At 39.8% G+C, this 21,924-nt stretch overlaps 1 protein-coding gene across 3 annotated transcripts in view; it reads right to left on the bottom strand.

Moving 5' to 3' along the window:
- Nucleotides 1–1,173: 1,173 nt before the first annotated feature.
- The window catches only part of slc35a5 (solute carrier family 35 member A5), a 29,209-nt gene continuing 8,458 nt past the window's right edge, over nt 1,174–21,924 (bottom strand). For all 3 annotated transcript variants that reach the window (XM_043700869.2, XM_043700870.2, XM_043700871.2), the window contains exons 3-7: nt 20,341–20,439; nt 15,733–15,866; nt 11,623–11,690; nt 4,566–5,352; nt 1,174–3,108 (exon numbers count right to left, since the gene is read on the bottom strand). In XM_043700869.2, coding sequence (XP_043556804.1) covers nt 3,040–3,108; nt 4,566–5,352; nt 11,623–11,690; nt 15,733–15,866; nt 20,341–20,439 — 1,157 coding nt within the window. In that variant the 3' untranslated portion in view covers nt 1,174–3,039. The remainder of the gene's footprint in view (nt 3,109–4,565; nt 5,353–11,622; nt 11,691–15,732; nt 15,867–20,340; nt 20,440–21,924) is intronic.

Genomic DNA, 21,924 nt, shown 5'->3' with positions numbered 1-21,924 from the left:
AGAGAAACCTAGGGATTCAGGTACATAGTTCCTTGAAAATGGTATCACAAGTAGACAGAATGGTGAAGAAACATTTGGCACATTTGCCTTCCTCAGTCAGAGCACCGAGTACAGGAATTGAGACATCATGTTATGGCTATATAATACATTGGTAAGGCAACATTTGGCATAGTGTACAATTCTGGTCAGCCTGCTATAGGAAGGAAGTTATTAAATTGGAAAGGGTGTGAAAAAAGATTTACAAGGATATTACCGGGACTGGAGGGTTTGAGTTATGAGAGGCTAGATTGTTTGGAACTTTTTCCCCGGAGCATACGAGTCTGAGTGGTGATCTTAAAGAGGTTTATAAAATCACAAGGGGCATTGCGCTTATGTCAATTCTCCTGGTCCTCAGATGCTGCCTGACCTGCTGTGCTTTTCCAGTGCCACATGTTTTGACCATGAGGGGCTTATTGTAAGACGTACAACCAAGGTCATTTCTCTAAGGTAGGAGAGTCCAAAACTAGAGGGCATAGGGTTAAGGTGAAAGATTCAAGACTCCTGAGGGGCAATTTTTTTTTCTTACACAGAGGATCTTGCATATGTGGAACAAATTGCCAGAGGTAGTGGTAGAGGCTGGGACAATTTCAACATTTAAGTGACATTTGGACATGTACATGCATAGGAAGGACTTAGAGCAATGTGGGCCAAATGCAGACAAATGGGACTAGTTTGATTTAGGAACATGGTTGACATGGATTATTTGGGCTAAAGGGCCTGATTCCAAGGTGTATGACTCTATGCTGGTTCCTTCTCTCTCCATATAAGCTAACATTTCATGAAATGACTTCAGAACCGAATTCTATGTCATGGTTTAACAAGGTCATTTTTATGAATGTTTGGTGCTGCTCCTCATTGAACAATGTGATTTGATGGTCATGATGTTAAGGGCATGCCTGATTATGCTGGTATACAATTTTGCCCTTGCTGATCACCAAAATGTAAAGAATTCCCAGTTTTGAACTGCTAGTTCTATTATTCTGTCCCACATAGAGTAGTTGTGACATATAGCTCAGTGTGAAGTTGGATTGTCGATGGTAGAAATGTCAATTTCACCCAAGCTTTTATAAGAAACAAAGATCTTCCAGTAAAACAAAACACTGATCATTGTAATTAAAGACAAAAAAAACAACGTAACCTGAGTCATTTTATTACAAAATAAGTAATTTAAGAAACATTTTTGTTAGAAAACTTATTGATTCATGCCTATTTAATATTTTTGAGAAGGTAAAATAATTGCTAAAACCATTTCAGAAACAAAAATCAGAGTAATTGATTGTCTTCATTTCGTTTTCTTTTATAGTTAACCTTATACTTTGCACTGTTTTCTGTTAATTTGTTCCTGTTGTATACAATCGTATAGTTTCTAACACAATAACGAGAAATATTTTAAATACCATTCCAAAGATCCTATCAATCATACTGAATATTTTCAACATTGTTTTTATTTTAGCATCCAGTACTTGCTTTTGTATTTTTTCAGATCAAAATTTAGAAAATGTTTGATCTGCTGTTTACTGTCAGAAATTTTTACTAAATACAAATGGTTAACACACATTTTTAGAATTCTTTGTACATTTAAGTACTATAATAAAAATTCACAGAATCCATACAGTCTCATGTATATCAACTAAAAATGTTTTTAACAAGGTACATTGCTTTATAAAGTTCATTTAATTGTCATTCATCTAATCTTTTAATTCAGTTTATACGCACTAATTAAATCAAGTACTTTTAATTTTACTTTTCATCTACAATTTAATCCAGAGTTAATGCTCAACAAAACATTCTGGAACTAGTTCAACACGGTGGCACATTCCATTAATAAACACTGCATTATTTTTAATGAACTCAGGGATTGTACCTCCCAAATTATTACTCCACAAATAATTACCAGTATTAGAATTGACCTCATTTGGAAATGCTATAAAGCTATACAGAAACAAGACCAACCAAGATAACAGTCTCCTGAAGTAGGCATTAAACTGCACTGGAGTACCACTTTACAACAGTATATTTGCACAAATCAAATAATTAATTTCAATGTCATGTCACAGAGCCAGACAAAGTACTTGTTCAGTTACTTTCATTATTTGTTTTCATGGTAAGAGATTTTCAAGTAATTGTTACTATAATAAGAAATGCTATTACTGAAATATAATAGAATAGGAGCAATAGAATAAATATGAGGATATGTAATGATTGAGATTTTACTCAGGATTAACAGGAAGATTATCAGTGCATGAACAGTAAAACACAGAAACCTGAAAGGTTGCTGTCAGAGATGCTCTGCTCCTTCGTACGCAGTACCCAGAGGGTGTAAAGTTACAGTACCTGTCACTAGTTACCAAGTAAATACACCAGAAAAGGTTCAGGCTTTCACGCTCTGGTGTGACATTTTAAACAGTGTAATAAATTTAATGCCAAACAAACTATGAATTTAGTCATCAAAGAATTTTTAAAAATTAATACTTCCCTTTATTTCAATTCCATGTTAACTATCAAACTCTTTTTTTTCCAGCTTTCAGTAGATAATCTTACACTGAATTAAATTTGTATGAAAATACTGCCTGGTTAAAGCTGTGTCTCTCCATAAAGATTCTTCAATCTGGTCTGTTGATGATGTAGTGTTGCTAATCCTGCTCCTTAAAGGTCTCAGATCCTTTATAGAGGTCCCTCGCTGATGAGTCTTTAGTAACCATAAGTTGCTATTCAAAGGTCCACAAACACACCAAGGCAGCTGTAAGATTGAGTGCTGTTCCTTTGGCATCAATTGCGAAATCTGAGTTTGTGCAATTTAACCATAAGATTTTTAGGAGTTAGCTTAATTTAAAGCCAAATCAGTCATTCTGGGATTATTACTTGAAAAGGCGGATTGCACAATGCTGATAATGGCCATGGAAGAATGGCTGACTTACATTTACAAGTCAATGCAAGTTAAGTACTAATTCACATTCATTAAAAAAGGAATAATTTGTGATTGTAAACTAAAAACAATTTTTAGAAGGAATCTTCATCTGTTTCTGAATCAGTGTTTGGTTTGGTCAATCTCTCCAACTCCTCACCATCCTAAAAGTTAAAACAATGAAGGAGGGAGAGAAAAAAATCAGCCTTTATAGTTTAAATAAAATCAAGAGGCAAAAACAAAAAATGCTGGAAATATTCAGTTCTAGCAACATACGTGGAGACAGTTTTGGCAAAAGGTCATCAATCTGGAATGTTAATAATGTTAGCTGCTCCACAGATGCTGCCAGACCTACCAAATATTTCCACCATCTGCTGTCATTCAGATTTCCAACATATGTAGAATTTCACTTCTCAAAATGCATTATGTTAACTTCACATTACAATTGCCTCATTACATTTACTGATGACACTTGTATAAACCCTGCAGTTCATGCACAATAGCTAAGAAAAACAATAGGGCATTGATCCATAAGCCCAGGAGATGTCAACTGTTTGTAGTTATGTGTGTTAGCAAGTCTTATTTTTACATGAATGGGACAATGTGAACTCCCAGTTAAAGTGGCGAATCTGAGGAGGATTCTGGAATTGTCAGAGCTAATGGGATGCAGTATGAGGTTTTGAAGGTAAGTTTGGTGTTATTTTGAAAATTAAACTAAGATGGTCAAACAGTTCCAATATTACCAAAATGAGAGCATAGGCATTTTTGAATTTAACTTTCAACTTTTGAAAGATAAATTGTATTATTATTCAAAGATCTAATTTTAAAAAAAGTATAACTTGGCAGGCCAAATGTATTGCAAGTTTCTATGAAAAGATACAAAAGGTATCTAATTACAAATAAAACTATTCTTGCAACAAATAAAATGCTGAACACTCCTCTGCTTCTGTGAAGTGTTTCTAAATGTCATGCCTCTTTTGCAAAACTTCAACAAATTGCCATTTTTCAATGCAATTCTTTGGTATGGTTTAGGTTTCACATGAGTGAATAATTTTGAAACTGAAGCACTACCTTCTGAACTTGCAGATGGAGATTTTACACGAGGGCCTTAAAAATAAGATGCATCCATATGTATGGTGGCATTGTGAGATTAAAATTGTTAAGGGAAACCTTTTTCTGCAGTCATAACTGAAGATTCGTCATGTTTACAGAAACACCAGTAAAATGAGCAACACAGAAGCACAGAACAGATTTGTGGCATTGCTGCAGAGGTAATAAGAACTAGTTGGTTCATTTCAGTCTCAGGCAGCTAATGCATGATTAAGCAGTCAACTGTCAGAAGTCCCCAGAAAGAATTCTTGCTTGGTTAAAGAATGGTATGACATGTAGCAATGTGTGCTAAGTATAAAATACATCCATCTTCAGTTTGTATCTCAATATGCATGTAAATACTTCTTACTAACTTCACATTGTAAATCATCAACAGTAACATGAAAGTGAAAGAATTTCTAAGTTTGGTTAGCATATATTAATGCATAAAAAATATAATTAATACAATGGTGAATATTGGTTTTGTTTCTTTTGTTATTACTTTGAGCAATAGAACATAGGGACTACTTACCCCACTGGAACGTTCCAGAAGTTCACCATTTATAACCTTGAATCTTTCTTGCTGTAGCATGTACGCAGGGTCATTTATTCTGCTGGCATTGTATATAAATATTGTCAGCAATATCACCGGGACTTCTAAGAAGAAGCTCAAGGAAGGTGTAAAATCAAATGTAAAGATAGATACTGCAGTAATAATGACAGTTATTATTTGGGCAGTGAGGACATGAAACATGTTGTCTTTGAATTTCAGAATAAAAGCCACAGACAATCCAAAGGCAGCAGTAATAAAAATTAAAGCCACAGAAAACATATTGTGTCCATAGAAGAAGCCACAGTTCTGGATGTGGACACGGGATTTAGATCGAAGTAGTAATAGCAGGCTATTAAATATAACTCCAAAAAGGTACAGTTTACTATTCTGGATAAAAATACTTTCAGTCAGCTGATCTCCTTCTTTCAGCATTTTCTCATTGTAGATGTTAGCCATGGAAGAGATAAAACACTGAATAATTATGAAGAGATGGCCAAATCCAAGGTTAAAGCTTTTTAGTGAACTTATGTTCCATTTCAAAGCTGGTAATAAAATTAGCGTGGAATTGATCTCCAACTGATGCTGTAAATTTTTATCTTGCGATGAAACAAATGGAATGCAGCTATTCGAAGCATTAAAGTGCATCGTGTGATTAAATGTGTGCTTTGCCACAACATTTTGGGTTACTCCAGACCCTGCTACAAGAGCTACGATGGAAAGGAATAAAATCACGAGTGATGCCCACTGCACTGAGGACAGGCGCCGCCTATTGGAAAATAGAAGCACATTATTATTACATGCTTAGTTTGCAAGATGTGGATGAAAGAACATAATTAAGGGATGCAAAAAGCCATTTAGTCTCCAATCACTATCACAAAAAGCAAAATACTTTTACCTCAAAAACACCAGAATTTTGGAATAACTTAATTTGTTTTTAATATAGCCAGACTCTATGACTATGATTTGATAAAAATTATCATTTGCTAAGCAAAGACATTTTTAAAAGACTCCAGAATGATTTCAGGGAGCTGGTATGGCACCCACACAATGCAATATTAGATTCTTGTGAATACAATAACTCACTACGGGAGCAGAGCAAAAATGCATAACCAGACTGGTGGGTAGTAAAGTCACAGCAGTTTTACCAGACCATTGGGCTGGTCTCTCATTACAGAGAGATGACTAGTGATGGTTCAACCCGAGAGTCACCACACCCAGGGTGAGGGGAGAGGATGAGAAAGAGAATCCTTCATGGTAACCTCAGCGAGTAAGGAATTGAACTCACACCATTGGTGTCATTCTGCATCTCAAATCAGCCAGCCATCCAGCCAACTGAGCTAAATCAACCCCCACATTATGCAAAGCAACAGCATAAGTGATATTTCTGTAAAAAAGATATTTTAAAAATTTTAATTTGGAAATAAATACAAACGATAAGGGATCATGTGTATCAGTGTATACGGTTAAAATGGTGCAAACCTTGCAAGGTTACACAAATCAAATTCAGGTAACATTTAAGATTATCTTATGGAACCAGTCTTCTAGCTCTGCACAGTTTCATTTTTTAACATTAGCAGTCATAATAAAATCCACAAAATAAATACGCCCTGAGGTGATAGAATATAAAGAAAACTTGAGACTATTCAAAACATAAAACTGGTGGATTAAGTTGTTAACTCTTAACTACTACAATCAATTATTACTTTGTAAAAGGTAGAAACTTTAATAAGCTTAATGTCAAAATGCAATTTACCAAATATTAATTAAACATGAATCCTTATTCCTTAATTTCTATACTTTATATTGTATTAATTCCTTGAATAGTTTTCAACTTTCCCGTGTCTACTTTATTGAAATAGCTTGTATCATTCTAAAGTGCATAGGCTTTTGAATGACTTGATTTTGTATATACTCAAACTATTTAAAATTGATTTGTACTGATTTCTCATCAGAATTCTTTGGGAAGGAAAACTAATTTTATTTACATAAAATGAATTTAGGTTCAAATCTAGTTGGTCGATTTAGAACTGGATCACGTGCCCCAAAATCGTGTTTAAAGCAAATAATACACAGAACAGCCTCAGTTATCCGAATGTCAATTATACGAATTTCTGATTATCCGAACAAGATCTCAAGGTCCTGGAAAAAACATTATCTGTTATCCAAACAATCAGTTTTCTGAAAAGTTATCTGAATAAAATACTTCCCACCTGTCTCGTTTGGATAAAAAATTGAGGTCGTTCTGGGTATATCAGAATTCATGGTTCACTAACAAAACAACAGCAAAGACTGGTTTAAAGTGTGGCTTGTTAGAGCGCAATAGCCAAAGCAGATTAAACAATGTACCTTTGTTTTATATGGAGAAATTTCAGCCTATAGCAACTAATTTTTGACATGGATTAACTAAACAATGCATGAACCCAGCGTGACTTTCTTTTCTATTAAAGTCATTTACAGGATAGTCAGTGGTATAATGAAGGGTAATGTTACGGGGCTAGTCATCCAGAGCCTGACGCTAATGCTGTGGCTACCATGTAATCACTGTCAATTGTCAGTAAACCCCATCTAGTTCACTAATGTCACTAATGGAAATCTGCCATCCCTACTTGGTCTAGACTGTATGTGAATCCAGATCCACAGTGGACTGATTTATAACTCCCACTGAAATGGTGTAAGCAATTAAGCAAATCAGTTGTTTCAGTCTCGATACAATGTCTTATGCACTGAATGAATCTGGACCAATCGTCGATATCAACCTAGGCAAAGGAAACAATGACAGAAAAACCCTGTGCTGTCAAACCTGCAAAGTCCTCCTTATTAAAGTCTGGATGCTTGTGCCAAAATGGAGAGAGCAGTCCAAAAGCTTGACATTGTAAGTCATGATTCTGAGAGTGAGAGTATGGTCCAGATACCACGAACCCGGAGTATGTCCTGTCCCACAATCGGACCAGATCCACCAGAAGTAGTGACACAGTGGTGTACAATTAGGAGGAAGGTTGCCCTGGGAGTCCTCAGTATTGACTCTAGGTCTGCTGAAGTATTATAGCATCCAGTCAAACATGCACAAGGAAGTCTTCTGCTGATTGTTACCTAATGCTTCCCTCTTGGCTGATGTGACATGGCATTTGGAAGAAAAGGATGGCAAGGACACACAATGTACACTGGTGGGCGGCTTCAATGTCCATGATCAGAAGTGGATTGGTAGCATCATTACTAACTGAGCTGCCAGACTGGGCTGATGGCAAGTGATGAGGGCATCGAGGGGAAAATCCCACTTAACCTCATCCTCACCAATCAACCGGTCGCAGATAGCCTGGCAGGAATGACAAACACACAGTTATTACGGAGATAAATACTCAGCATATTCAAAAAGAACAGGTACCCTATGAATAAAGTCCACCGATTAGACACAAACACAAACAAGTAGACAAAACACATCCAGAAACCCTAGCCACTCTCCCCTACATCAAAGACACCTTGGAAATGACTGCCAGACTACTCGGACCCATTGGCATCATGGTAGCCCACAAACCCACCAACACACTAAGACAGCAGCTAATGAACTTGAAAGACCCTATACAGACAACAAGCAAAACTAATGTCATTCACAAAGTACCTTGCAAGAACTGTAACAAACACTATGTTGGACTAAGGCAGAAAAGTAGCCACCAGGATACATGAACATCAACTAGCCACAAAAAGACATGACACTCTCTCACTAGTATCCTTACATACAGATGAGGAAGGACACCATTTTGACTGGAACAGCACATCCATCCTAGGACAAGCCAAACAGAGACATGCACAAAAATTCCTAGAAGCATGGCATTCCACCTGGAACTCTATCAATAAACACATTGACTTGGACACCATTTACTACCAGGAAAAAAACAACAGGAAATGACATCACCAACCCAAGGAAACAAACACATAAATAGAAAGCCGGTCACTAACACCAGTGCTTCACCGGAGGCTCACTGATGATGTTAGGAGAAAGTGAGTATTGCAGATGCTAGAAATCAGGGTTGAGACTGTCTGGTGGAAAAGCACAGCAGGTCAATCAGCATCTGAGCAGGAGTATTGACATTTCAGGCATAAGCCCTTCATTCGGAATGAGGCTTGTGGGCTGGGGGAAGCTGAGAGATAATTGGAAGGGGACTGTTGGGGAGGGGTGGGGGAATGTTAGCTGAGAATGCAATAGGTAGATGAGGGTGAGAGAGAAGGTGATAGGTCAGAGAGGAGGGTGGAGTGCAAGATGGGAAATGTGATGGTTCGGTCAGGAGGGCGGTGCCGAGTTGGAAACTTGGGACTAGGATAATGTTGGGGGAAGGGAAATGAGGGAACTAGTGAAATCCACATTGATCTGGTGTGGTTGCAGGGTCCCAAGATGGAAACATGACGCGTTCTTCGTCCAGGTGGGTGGTGAGGGTTTGGCGAAGGAAAAGGCACAGGACCTGCATGTCCTTGGCAGAGTAGGAGGGGGACTTGAAGTGTTCAGCCATGGGGCGGTAAGATTGGTTGGTGTGGGTGTCCCAGAGATGTTCCCTGAAATGATTTGCAAGTATGCATCCTGTTTCTCTGATTGGACCCCACCATGAGATATATTTTTCCCTTCTCACCCCTATCAGCGTTCCAGAGAGACCATTCCACCTGTGACTCCCTCGTCAGATCCACCCCCCGCACCCCCCCTCCCCACACCTGACTCCCAGCACCTTACCCTGCCACTGTAGGAAGTGCAAAACCTTCCACACCACTCCCCTCACCTCCATCCAAGGCACCAAAGGATCCTTCTACATCTGACAGAAATTTACGTGTACCTCCACCATTGTCATCTACTGCAGCTGTTCCACTCGACGTGGTTTCCTCTACATCGGGAAGACAGGATGCCTACTTGCAGCACATTTCTGGAATTTACCCATGTTGGTACCCACACTGTAATAGGACAGGTTCTGAGCACTCTTGGCTGGATCCAAACTGATCAGTAGTGATCCAGATACTGCTGAACAAGTGCCACTTAAAAGCATTAACCAACATTCCCACTAAGCTATGCAGCTGCATGTGTGCACAGTCACTCCTCTGTTCTGTGCACAGGGATCAGTGTTAGCCTGCCTTGGAGGCCCATGCAGCCCAGTTAAGAATATTAGAGGGAATTCAGCTGTGCGCTGATCCAAGCTGCTCCAGTACAGCTGCAACACTACCATCTACCTGGCACTGTGGAAAATTTCCCATGTCCTGTCAACAAAAAGCAGGACAAACCCAAGCCGGCAATTCATCGCTCAATCAGTCTACTCCTGATCATCAGCAAAGTGCAGGAAAGAGTGTTCACAATGCTTTTCATTGGCACTTGTTCAGCAATATCTGGATCACTACTGATCAGTTTGGATCCAGCCAAGAGCATTCAGAACCTGTCCTTATTAGTGTGAATACAAACGTGGGCAAGAGAGGTAAATTCTAGAGATGAGATGAGTGATTGCCCTTGCCATCAGGGAAATATTTTACTGGGTGTGGCATCAAGGGGCCCCAGCAAAACTTGAGTCAATGGGAATCATCAGAAAATCTTTCCATAGCACACGGAAGATGGTTTCACTTGTTGGTAGTCAATCACATCAGTCCCAAGGCATCTCTGCAGGAGTTCCTTCAGTAATTCCTTGAAGCTCTATGGTACTATCACCACTGAACTGGACCAGCTACATAAATGCTGTAGCTTGGAAGCAGCTCAAAGGCAAGCAGTTCTTCACTTCCCGGCTCCACAATCCTGTCAAACATCTATAAAGTCAGGAATACAATGGAATACTTTTCACTTGCAACTTCAACAACATTCCAGGCTTAACACCATCCAGGACAAATTTCCACCAAATTTCACATTCACTCCCCTTACCACTAATATAAAGAGTGGCCGTTGTGTGTACAATCTGTAATATGCACTGCAGAACTTCTAATCCTGCAATTCATACCACCTAGAAGGACAGCAGCAGCACGGAAACATCACTACCTACAAGTTCCCACCAAGCCACCCTGTCTTGGTATTATATTCATTCATTATTGCTCAGTCTAAATCCTGGAATTCCCTGCCAAACAGCAATGAGGGTACACCCACACCAAATGGACTGCAGTGATTCAGGAACGCATCTCACCGTCACCTTCTCAAAGGCAATTAGTGATGAGAATAAATGCTAGCTTAGCCAGTGATGCAGATCCCATGAATGAATTTTATAAAAGATTACTATAATTTGTCACAGCCTGAGGATTAGTTCTTGGCTCTTTCCTATTTCTCATCAACATGCTGCCCCTCGACGACCTCATCCAAAAGCACAGTGTAAGTTTCCATGTTTCCTGATGGCATCCAACTCTAAATCATCATCACCTCTCTTTCAACTTCCCACTGCTGTTATAATATCAGACTGCTTACCATATAGCTTGTACTGGAGAAGCCAAAACATTCTCCAATTAGATCTAGTGATGACCGAAGTCATTATTTTCAGTCTCCATGTCAAACTCTAGTTCCTTAGTTGCCTTCAGTTACTTAGGCCTCATGTTCCAAAGTTCCTTCTAAACTCCTCTACCTGGCTTTCCCTCATTTTTCTTTAAAACATGCCTTTTTGACCAAGATTTTAATCACCTTATCTAATATCTTCTTGTGTGACTCAGTGGAACACTGTCGAATAATTTATTCTGTTAAAGGCACTATACAAACATGCTGTTATTGTTGCTGTTCTACAATGGATTTCATGTTAGGACAAAGCAAAATTACTGCAACACCAAGTTCATCCGTTCCGTTCTCGATCTCGTAATTACCATTACCATTAATGTGGAGTTCGTAATTGTGTAATCTAAGAAGAAAGTAATTATAGTTTTAAATTAACTCCAGTGAAAGCCAACAACGGGTTTACTGAAGTCTTACAACAAAGATTTATGTAGATTCGGCCAACCTCTTTGCAGTATAAATAGATATTAGTTTTCTGTTCTACTTCAAGGAAATATGTTAATCTCTCCCTTTAAGTAGCAAGTTGCTACATGAATTAACCAGTTAACTTACTTTAGAACAATCCTGAACAGGAGAGCTGTTGTGATGATAACAAAATTTGACAACAAGACAGCCATCGCCTAAAATCATAAAAAAAGATAAGTTAGCCATTAACACTTCAGCCCAACTCAATCAAATTGCAGTATCTTAAAATAAACTATTATTCAGTGCTTGAATGAGAGCTGGTTCTTAATCCCATATATATAGTTTATAAAATGTAGAGCTTAAATAAAAAAGTTATTCGTCCAAAAGTGCTAAATGATATAAAATTTCAACTGGATATTTATGCTAGAATTATAATCACGGAATAAAATGAAAATATTTCATAGTTACATAGGAATAGATATATCACGACAATCTTCAATGGGAGAAGATTTTCTGAAATCATCTAAATGACAAACTGGTCTCACATGAAGTCACACAGCTAAACCAAATCAGCCTCTATATTTGCAAGACAGTAAAATTAAAACCTTCAAAGACCTTCAAAATTGACCCCAATGGTTTCTAACCAGAGTTCTTGAATAACCATTCTCAGACTTTGCGAATTATCAATTCTCAATACTGTGCATGTAGCTTACACAAAAGATTTAATATTTATTTCTCCATAATTATATTTTAATTTTATTCTGTGATTATAACTCTAGTATAAATATACAGTTGAAATTTTATATCATTTAGCACTTTTAGATTAGTAACATTTTAAACTTTTTATTTAAGCTCTATATTTGAGAATTAGTAATTTATTAAAAGTAGTTACTTAAGTAGAGCAAAAATTAAACAAAATAATCTAATTGGTCCACGCTTTCAACCGACTGCGTTGTTTCCAGCTCTATTCATACAAAAGATAGATAAAATAAAACCACAGTTAAGGGATAAATGAAAGAAAATAACAAAACTGGAGGAAAATAACAAAACTGGCCAAATCACTTAAATAGTTTTAATATGCATTATTTCACAGACATGGATAATTTGTTGTTTTACTGAAGATCTCAAACAGGGTCACTCTTTCAGTTTATTCCAATAAAAGCAGTAATACTTCTAACCTGGTTCTCTAGTCTCTGAGCTTCCAAGAGCTAATTAGGGAAGTTACAATCATAGAATCCCTACAGTGTGGCAACAGGCCATGTGGCCCAACCAGTCCACACTGACTCTCTGAAGAGTATCCCACCCAGACCCGATCCCCTACCCTAGTACTCTACATTTCCCCTAACTAATGCACCTACCTTACACATCCCTGAACACTATGGGCAATTTAGCATGGCCAATTCACCTAACCTGCACATCTTTGGACTGTGGGAGGAAACCAGAGCCCCCGGAGTAAACCTACGTAGGTACAGAAAGAATGTGCAAATTCCACACACACAGTTGCCCAAGGCTGGAATCAAACTCGGGCCCCTAGTGCTATGAGGCAGCAATGCTAACCACTGAGCCACGGTGTTACCCCTACCACTGAGCCACCAGTTAGGCAGTTTTTCTTACTGCTGTAGCATCAACAGCCAGATTCCGTTTCTCCCCCCACTGAAAACAGTCCAAAACCCAATGCAAATCCTGACCATTCTTGAAAGACCTACCATATCCTCCACAAAGTCCAAGTTACATTATGTCTACAGTTACCATGCAACACCTGCCATTTGCTTGAGTTAATAGGTATGTTCCAGACTTGCTGGAACCAATTCTCAGGGACTGACCTCATTAACAGCCAATTTCTGTTATCTGTTTATACTTCCCCATTGTTGAAATATCTGCAGAACTTTTATCAGGAACCAATCTGCAGTTAACTTCCTGGCCTGGCCTCACGGACAAATACAATCTTGTTTGGTCTGTTTTCCTTTTAACATAAGCTGTTACCCACAGTCCAAAAGTCATCTTCAGCTCACAGTTCACAGCTTCAAACCAAAACTGATTTAAAAAATAATTAAAATGAGCAAGGGCTGGAAAACTAGCAAGAAGATAGTAGGAGATGAAGAATGTTAAAACTCTCTACCCACTGTTGCTGTACTTCCTATTTCTATCTTTAGTTTCAATTTGATGACAAGTCCTAACATTCCTTTCCATACTATAATCTGTCTTTTTTTTCTTTTATTTAACATTTCTAATCCTCATATTAGAAGCATGTGTTTGACAAAATATTATAAAGCTAACACAAACACAAAAGTTTATTAAAAATCAAGTCAGGTCCATTAAAGATTGAGGCACTTCACACTCTTTGCACTGATATTGGGGAAACTATGCTGCAAAGAAAATATAACTGAGCTGGAAAGCCAGGGTGATGTACTGAGAACTGATACACATTTTAGGGCAATAGTTAATGAGTGGGGATTTGGAGTGGGATACACTTAGAGAAACAAGAGAAGCTGAGTGTTTTTGCATAAATTTTCTATTTGAGATTAGATTAGATTAAATTACTTACAGTGTGGAAACAGGCCCTTCGGCCCAACAAGTCCACACTGCCCCGCCGAAGCGCAACCCATCCATACCCCTACATTTGACCCCTTACCTAACACTACGGGCAATTTAGCATGGCCAATTCACCTGACCTGCACATCTTTGGACTGTGGGAGGAAACCGGAGCACCCGGAGGAAACCCACGCAGACACGGGGAGAACGTACAAACTCCACACAGTCAGTTGCCTGAGGCGGGAATTGAACCCGGGTCTCTGGCGCTGTGAGGCAGCAGTGTAAGATGTTAGTGTAGGGAAATTGAAAACTCAATTTTGTCCATTATGTCTACTCTGTCTCAAGCCTAGTCTGAGAAGAGTAATGTCCAATTTTCCAATTTTCATTACAGCCAACTAGTAGCTAGACTTCTGAAGACAGGTCACTGGATGTGAAGCATTAACTCTGTTTTCTCTCGACAGATGCTGCCAGTCCTACTGAGCTTCTCTAGCAATTTCTGTTTTTGAGTAACTAGTTAAGACAAAATTTGCATCTCTGATTTCTGTTTCCAATTTTTCAAATACCACTGCAACACAAGACAGAACCTTTCATCCAGGGTGGGCTTTAAATTTAGGTCTAAGATATCAATGTCAAATATTTACCTAAAGACACAACTGTATTTACAAAGCACTTTTTAACATAGATTTTACAAAATTATAAAAAGAGTTGCTTCAAAGAAAGAAGCATTTACAAAATTTGACACAATGCATGAAGTATTTTTGATGACCAGCTACTATTGTAATGCATGCACATGATAGGAATTTTCACACAGCAAAGTCTCACTGAGCGGCAAGGATAAAGCACCATATATAGCCATAGAGTAACCGATAGCCAGACACTGCGAAGAGAACTCTTCTTTGCATTTCTGGTGGGGTTGGGGTGGAAGGGGGCGGTGTTGGACAGGGTTAGGGGCAGGGGGATGGGCAAGGGGCGGGGTTGACGGGGGTGCAATGTTGGACAGGATTGGGGGGCGGACGGGAGGAGGCGGTGTTGGACGGGATTGGGGGCGGGCGGGGCGGTATTGGATGGGATTGTGGGACGATCGGGGGCGGTGTTGGACAGGATTGGGAGGCAGGCAGGCGGGGGGAGGACGGGGGGTGTTGTTGAATGGGGTTGGGGAGCAGGGGTGGGGGCGCATGGGGAATGGTGTTGGACGGGGTTGAGGGGGGACTGGGGTGGTGTTGGACAGGATTTGAGGGAGGGCAGGGGTGGGTGTGGAGTTGGACAGGTTTAGGGGCAGTGGGGCAGGTGGGGGCGGACATGGGGTGCAGGCTGGGGCAGTGTTGGACAGGACTGGGGGGGGGGTGGGCGGGGGTGCGGTGTAGGATGGGATCGGGGGTCAGATGGGATGGTGTTGGATGGGGTTGGGGGCAGGGCGGACAGGGAGAGTGGGGGCTCGTGTGCAGTGTGCTGCTGCACGGGGTGTGCTGTGTGTCGCCTGAATGAGGAGCGGACTTAACAGAAAACTTCGAGCTCCAGAGGAAAGGCATTGAATCAATTAACCAAATAATCAGTTATCTGAACGAAATAGTGCCCGACCATCTCGTTCGGATAATCGAGATTCCTCTGTAGTTTACTTTGTTTCCAGTAAATGTGAGGAAGTTCTATGTTTAGCGGGCCATATTTTCATTATGAATGCAAAGGGTCACATTTTTGTGCTGATGGCATTTTAAAATAAATACTTACTGGTTGGAGGTAGATCAGCACATAAAAGGTAATTAAATTATCCACAAAGTAGAGAAACCCTGGAACAGACCATTTCATAAATCGAAGAAAACCCCGACAGGAAGAGTATCCCAAACTCTTGCACTTCTGTCCCTCTGAGGAGAAAGAATGTATCAGTATTTTTTAAAAGAATTTTATAAAGATAACTCGTTAAGATTTAAGATACAATATATTCCTAAAGTAGCTTATTGGAGCAGAAGTACACTTTAAAAAGTTTGTGCTTGTTTGTCTCAGTGTGAGTTCTTGATCTCAACTAAATGCTAGGATAAGTAAGCTCTTCCCGAAGTAAGAGTGTGTGAAATTAAAATATTGGTTACCATTTTTCGACTGATCAATTTTAAATCAGTATTAGTGGAAAACAAAGACCTCCACCCAGATTTTACTGAGCGTCTCCATAAGAGCAAACATGCCAGAAGACATTTGGATCCCCAAACCAGGCAATTCTAATGTTCATGGGTTCAGTGCACACTGCGTGTATGTGGAGACAGGTGACCATTTAAATGATTCATTGGTTCCATTCCATTCAGATTTTGTGTCTGAAATTTGGAATGTGGAGATCAGACTATAGAAGAGCTGGATTGTTCTCAGCATGTCTTTTTCTGAATAGCCAAGATACTGTTTTGGAGATCTGAGGTACACCTGTGGATATGGTCTTAGGACTACTTGGGGTCCAGGGATCCTTTAAGAATTAAGAGGTCAGGGGCTTTTAAGATTATTAACAGTGAAGCAGATTTTCTGCAAAAATTACATAAATCTTTTGGAATTGTCCAACAAGTCACATCCTGTCCAGACATGTCAACCTGTCAGGAAATGTCAAAATCTGCTTTTATGAGTGAAAGCACTTTTTTTCTTAGTGTAGTCTGCAAAGTAGAGTTTTAAGTAATAAAACTTGTATTTTTTTTAATCCTGTATGCATGAGTACTTACAAATACTGGGTGAATTGACATAGTAGGTGAAGGGGAAAGGTTGGTTGGTAGAAAAAGGCATGAAGTTTGTATGAGAGTTTGGGGGTCCATGGTGAATGGGCCATAGGACAGGGGTAGTGACAGAAGTGTGATAGCTGGAGCAATATTTTACATTTATCCTTTTATTCTAATGTCTGTGCACAGTACTAGAGCCTCAAGGCAAGCTTTCACCCAAACTTCCTTGGGAACTTGTAGCCTCCTCAACTCTTCCTGGGTCACCTGGCCTGACTTCCAAACCAGCCCATCTACCCCAGATTACAAATGCAAAGCGCAGGTGACCATTTTTAAAGATCGGGATCACATGAATTATCTAACCTATGTTCTGAGAACTTGATGTGCAAATCCCACTTTGGCGGATGGAGATACTTTCATTTAATTAATAAATTACATTTAATTAATTACAAGATAATCCATTGGCAATCCTGAGACCATTATTGATTGCCTATAAAAATCTATCTCATTCACTGATATTCTCTAGAGAAGGTAATCTTTTATCTTTACTTCGTCTGGACTACATGTGACTCCAGACCTACAGCAATGTGCAAGACTCCTAAATACCATTTGAAATGGCCTAGCAAGCCAATCAATTGTATAACAAGTGCTGAAAAGTCTAAGGAAATGATTTAAACCAGATGGACCACCCAGCTTCAACCTTGGCACCAGAAATGAAAAATGTAAACCTAGTCCTGCAGGCGCCTCCTCGCTAATATTTGGGGTAGTGCCAAATTTGGGAGAGCTGCTCCACAGACAAGTCGAGCAAGTGTCTAACATAGTTTTACACACAAAATCACACCTTACAGACAAATTCCCTCACGCCACCATCACCACGCCTGGATTTGTCCTCTCCCAACACCGGAACAGAATGCCTAACTAACTCAAAATGTTCCATTTTAATCAAAGGGATAGGAGTGAACATTTTAAGATAATGTAGAGTAGTAATACAATGAAAATCTTTCAAAAATCACTGGAGTCAGGGAAAGTCCCAGATGATTGGAAAATTGTTGTTGTAACCCCTTTGTTCAAGAAAGGATCAAGTCAAAAGGTTAGCCTAACCTCGGTGGTAGGTAAGATTCTAGAATCCATCATTAAGGATGAGATTTCTAAATTCTTGGAAGTGCAGGGTCGGATTAGAACAAGTCAGCATGGATTTAGTAAGGGACAGTCATGCCTGACAAACCTGTTAGAATTCTTTGAAGAGGTAACAAGTAGATTAGACCAGGGAAACCTGGTGGATGTTATCTATCTAGACTTCCAAAAGGCCTTTGATAAGGTGCCTCATGGGAGGCTGCTGAGTAAGGTGAGGGCCCACGGTGTTTGAGGTGAGCTACTGGCATGGAATGAGGATTGGCTGTTTGACAGAAGGCAGAGAATTAGGATAAAAGGTTCTTTTTCAGAATGGCAGCTAGCGACAAGAGGTGTCCCGCAGGGTTCAGTGTTGGGGCCACAGCTGTTCACTTTATATATTAATGATCTGGTTGAAGGGACTGAGGCATATTGGCGAAGTTTGCCAATGATATGAAGTTAGGTGGACAGACAGGTAGTTCTGAGGAGGTGGGGAGGCTGCAGAAAGATTTAGACAGTTTAGGAGAGTGGTCCAAGAAATGGCTGATGAAATTCAACATGAGCAAATGCGAGGTCTTGCACTTCGGAAAAACGAATATAGGGACAGAATATTTTCTATAAAATGAGAAAATTCAGAAAGCCAAAGTAAAAAAGGGATCTGAGAGTGCTAGTCCAAGATTCTCTAGTGGCAAATGGAGTTTAATGCGGAAAAGCGTGAGGTACTTCAGAAATAGTAACAGGAATGCAGAGTACTGGGCTAATGGTAACATTCTTAGCAGTGTAGATGAACAGAGAGATCTCGGTGTCCAGGTGCATAAATCCCTGAAAGTTGTCGCCCAGATTGATAGAGTTGTTAAGAAGGCATATGGTGTGTTGGCATTTATTGGTAGGGGGATTGAGTTTCGGAGCAACAAGGTCATGCTTCAGCTGTACAAGACACTGGTAAGGCCACACCTGGAATATTGCATGCAGTTCTGGTCACCGCACTATCAGAAGGATGTGGAAGCTTTGGAGAGAAGAAGGTTGAGAGGTGACTTAATCGAGACGTATAACAAAATCAGAGGGTTAGATAGGGTGGACAGTGATCTTTTTCCTCGCTTGGTGAATGCTAACACAAGGGGACATAGCTTCAAATTGAAGGGTGATAGATTTAGAACAGATATCAGGGGTAGTTTCTTTACTCAGAGAGTAGTAGGGCTGTGGTACTGCCTGCTTGCAACTCACCAATGTTAAGGGCACTTTGGACATACATATGGATAATAATGGAATGGGGTAGGTTAGATCGGCATCAGATTAATTTCACAGATCGGCGCAACATCGAGGGCCGAAGGGCCTCTACTGTGCTGTAACGTTCTATGTTCTATGTTCTGAAGGTTAACTTGCAGGTTGAGTCCGTGGTTAAGAAAGCAAATCTAATGTTGTCATTTATCTCAAGAGGACTGGAATGTAAAAGCAGTGATGTGCTACTGAGACTTTATAAAGCTCTGGTTAGGCCCCATTTAGAATACTGTGTCCAGTTTTGGGCCCCACACCTCAGAAAGGACATACTGGTACTGGAGCGTGTCCCGTGGAGATTCACACGGATGATCCCTGGAATGGTAGGCCTAACATACGATGAACAGCTGAGGATCCTGGGATTGTATTCATTAGAGTTTAGAAGGTTATGGGGAGATCCAATAGAAACTTACAAGATAATGCATGGCTTAGAAAGGGTGGAGGAGAAAGTGAGGACTGCAGATGCTGGAGATCAGAGCTGAAAACGTGTTGCTGGAAAAGCGCAGCAGGTCAGGCAGCATCCTGAAGAAGGGCTTATGCCCGAAACGTCGATTCTCCTGTTCCTTGGATGCTGCCTGACTTGCTGCGCTTTTCCAGCAACACATTTTCAGCTTAGAAAGGGTGGAGGCTGGGAATTTGTTTCTGTCAGGCGGGGATACTAGGACCCGTGGGCACAGCCTTAGAATTAGAGGGGGGTCAATTTAAAACAGAAATGAGGAGACATTTCTTCAGCCAGAGAGTGGTGGGCCTGTGGAATTCATTGCCACGGAGTGAAGTGGAGGCCGGCACATTAAATGTCTTCAAGGCAGAGATTAATAAATTCTTAATCTCGCAAGGAATTAAAGGCTGCGGGGAGAGTGCGGGTAAGTGGCGTTGAAATGCCCATCAGCCATGATTAAATGGCAGAGTGGACTCGATGGGCTGAATGGCCTTACTTCCACTCCTATGTCTTATGGTCTTAAAACCTCCAAAGAAGCAATTTTATTTATATATGAATTAAACTGTAACAAACAGCCATACTAATTCCCCTGGTAGGTTTTATATTAGAATGTTACACCTTAGGATGTTAACAATATAACGTATAACTGCCTTCTCTTTCGGTACAAAGCCAGCCAGCTCATTACCAAACAAGATAATCGAGTCAATCTGATGCACACCGATCACGGATATTAATTTAATCTTTCATTCTCACTAGATGGCATATATAACCAACATCATTAAAACTGCTCAGAACTCTAGTAATAAGGAAGTAAAAGTTTGAACTCACCTTGTATCAGAACCCTTATTGCTAGAATGCTACAAAACACCAGTTTTACTGTCTCTGCACAAACATTCACTGTAGCTGGTAGATAGTCATATTCATTATCTGTGAAATATAATAAAAAGTTTTTAGTTTGTTAACCCTGACTGCAGACGATGAAAAGCTTTAAACTACAAGAATTTCACAAGAAATTGCCCTGTTCAAAAGAAATCTCCAAACAATTAACCATTAAAGCTAAACACCAGGGACAAACAATATTTGCATATTTTGTGGTAGATTTCAAACCATGGATCTAGCTAGATCTTACTAAAATGCTCCTCTTTACTGTAGTAGTTTATTTTAAGCTAGTGTAAACATAGAAATATTAAGAAATAACTACAAACTGGTGGTCAATACTTTATATCATATCTGTGATTTTTTGCTGTCAAGCTATGCGAATATCTAGCTCTATTTGCATTCCCATTCCCTTCTCTGAGCAATGCATCATACCTAAATTCGACATGCACAGGCTTCCAGATATTTTAGAATTAACCTGTTCAGAGATGTTGTTTCACACCTCTGGATCAGGTGGGACTTGAATCCCAGTCTCCTGACTCAGAGGTAGGTACACCACCAGGACACCACAGGCCACCAAAGCTACAGACTTCTTTTTTTTATATAATCAACCTGTTCTGAGATGTTATTACACCCTGGAGCACATGGGACTTGACCTCAGACCTCCCAGTCCTGGGGTAGAGATGCTACCATTACACCACAAGAAGACCTCAAACACAGACTCCTTTTATTTAATTTAACCTAATTTTCTAATCAATCTATTCAGAAATGTAATTACACGCCTCTGGAGCAGATTGGACTTGAGCCCAGGTCTCTCTGTCCAAGTGCAGGGACACTACCACTGTCTACAAGAGGGTCCCGCCTGGATCTACTTTTTTTATACTACCACTGAGCCAAAAGTTGACCCTAGCCTATTCTATTTTTTTATTATTAATCTATTTTTTGAATCAACCTGTTCGGAAACATTATTAAACACCTTTGGAGCAGGTGGGTCTTGAACCCAGGCTTCCAGTCTAGGTGTAGGGACACTACCTCTTTGCCATAAGAGATGCCCAGCCATGGACTTGTTTTTTTTTTAATTTAACCTATTTTTCTAATCGATCTGTTCAGAGATGTTATTACAAACCTCTGGATCAGGTGGGACTTAAGTCCAGGCCTTTCGGTCCAGGGATAGGGACATTATCTCTGTGCCATAAGAGGGCTCCAGACACAGACTTCCAAGGTCTCTGCAAGTATTGCTTACAGCTGCAATAGTGGCTAATTATAACCAATGAAACAAGTACACTTGAGCTGTGCAGTCATTGAAATTTAAAACAAAACTGTACTCCCACTTTAACAAGGTTTCTATTTATAAGTAATGCTGAGTAAGCTTTGTGATCTCAGGAAGTCTGGTGTGAACAAGATATCATGGAGGATTGGATATTAAATGCCTTGACAACAATGCTCGGAGCCAAATGAAGTAGTATTTCCTATTCAAATTCCCATCTCCATGATATCTGCCAGCCTGATCCTCCCTCACTCATCGATCACCAGCTT

Source organism: Chiloscyllium plagiosum, unplaced genomic scaffold, assembly GCF_037043375.1.
Source record: "Chiloscyllium plagiosum isolate Xiang-an unplaced genomic scaffold, Cpla_swu_hap1 HiC_scaffold_12, whole genome shotgun sequence".
NCBI classification, from domain to species: domain Eukaryota; kingdom Metazoa; phylum Chordata; class Chondrichthyes; order Orectolobiformes; family Hemiscylliidae; genus Chiloscyllium; species Chiloscyllium plagiosum.
This window is presented reverse-complemented; position numbering and strand designations above follow the sequence as displayed.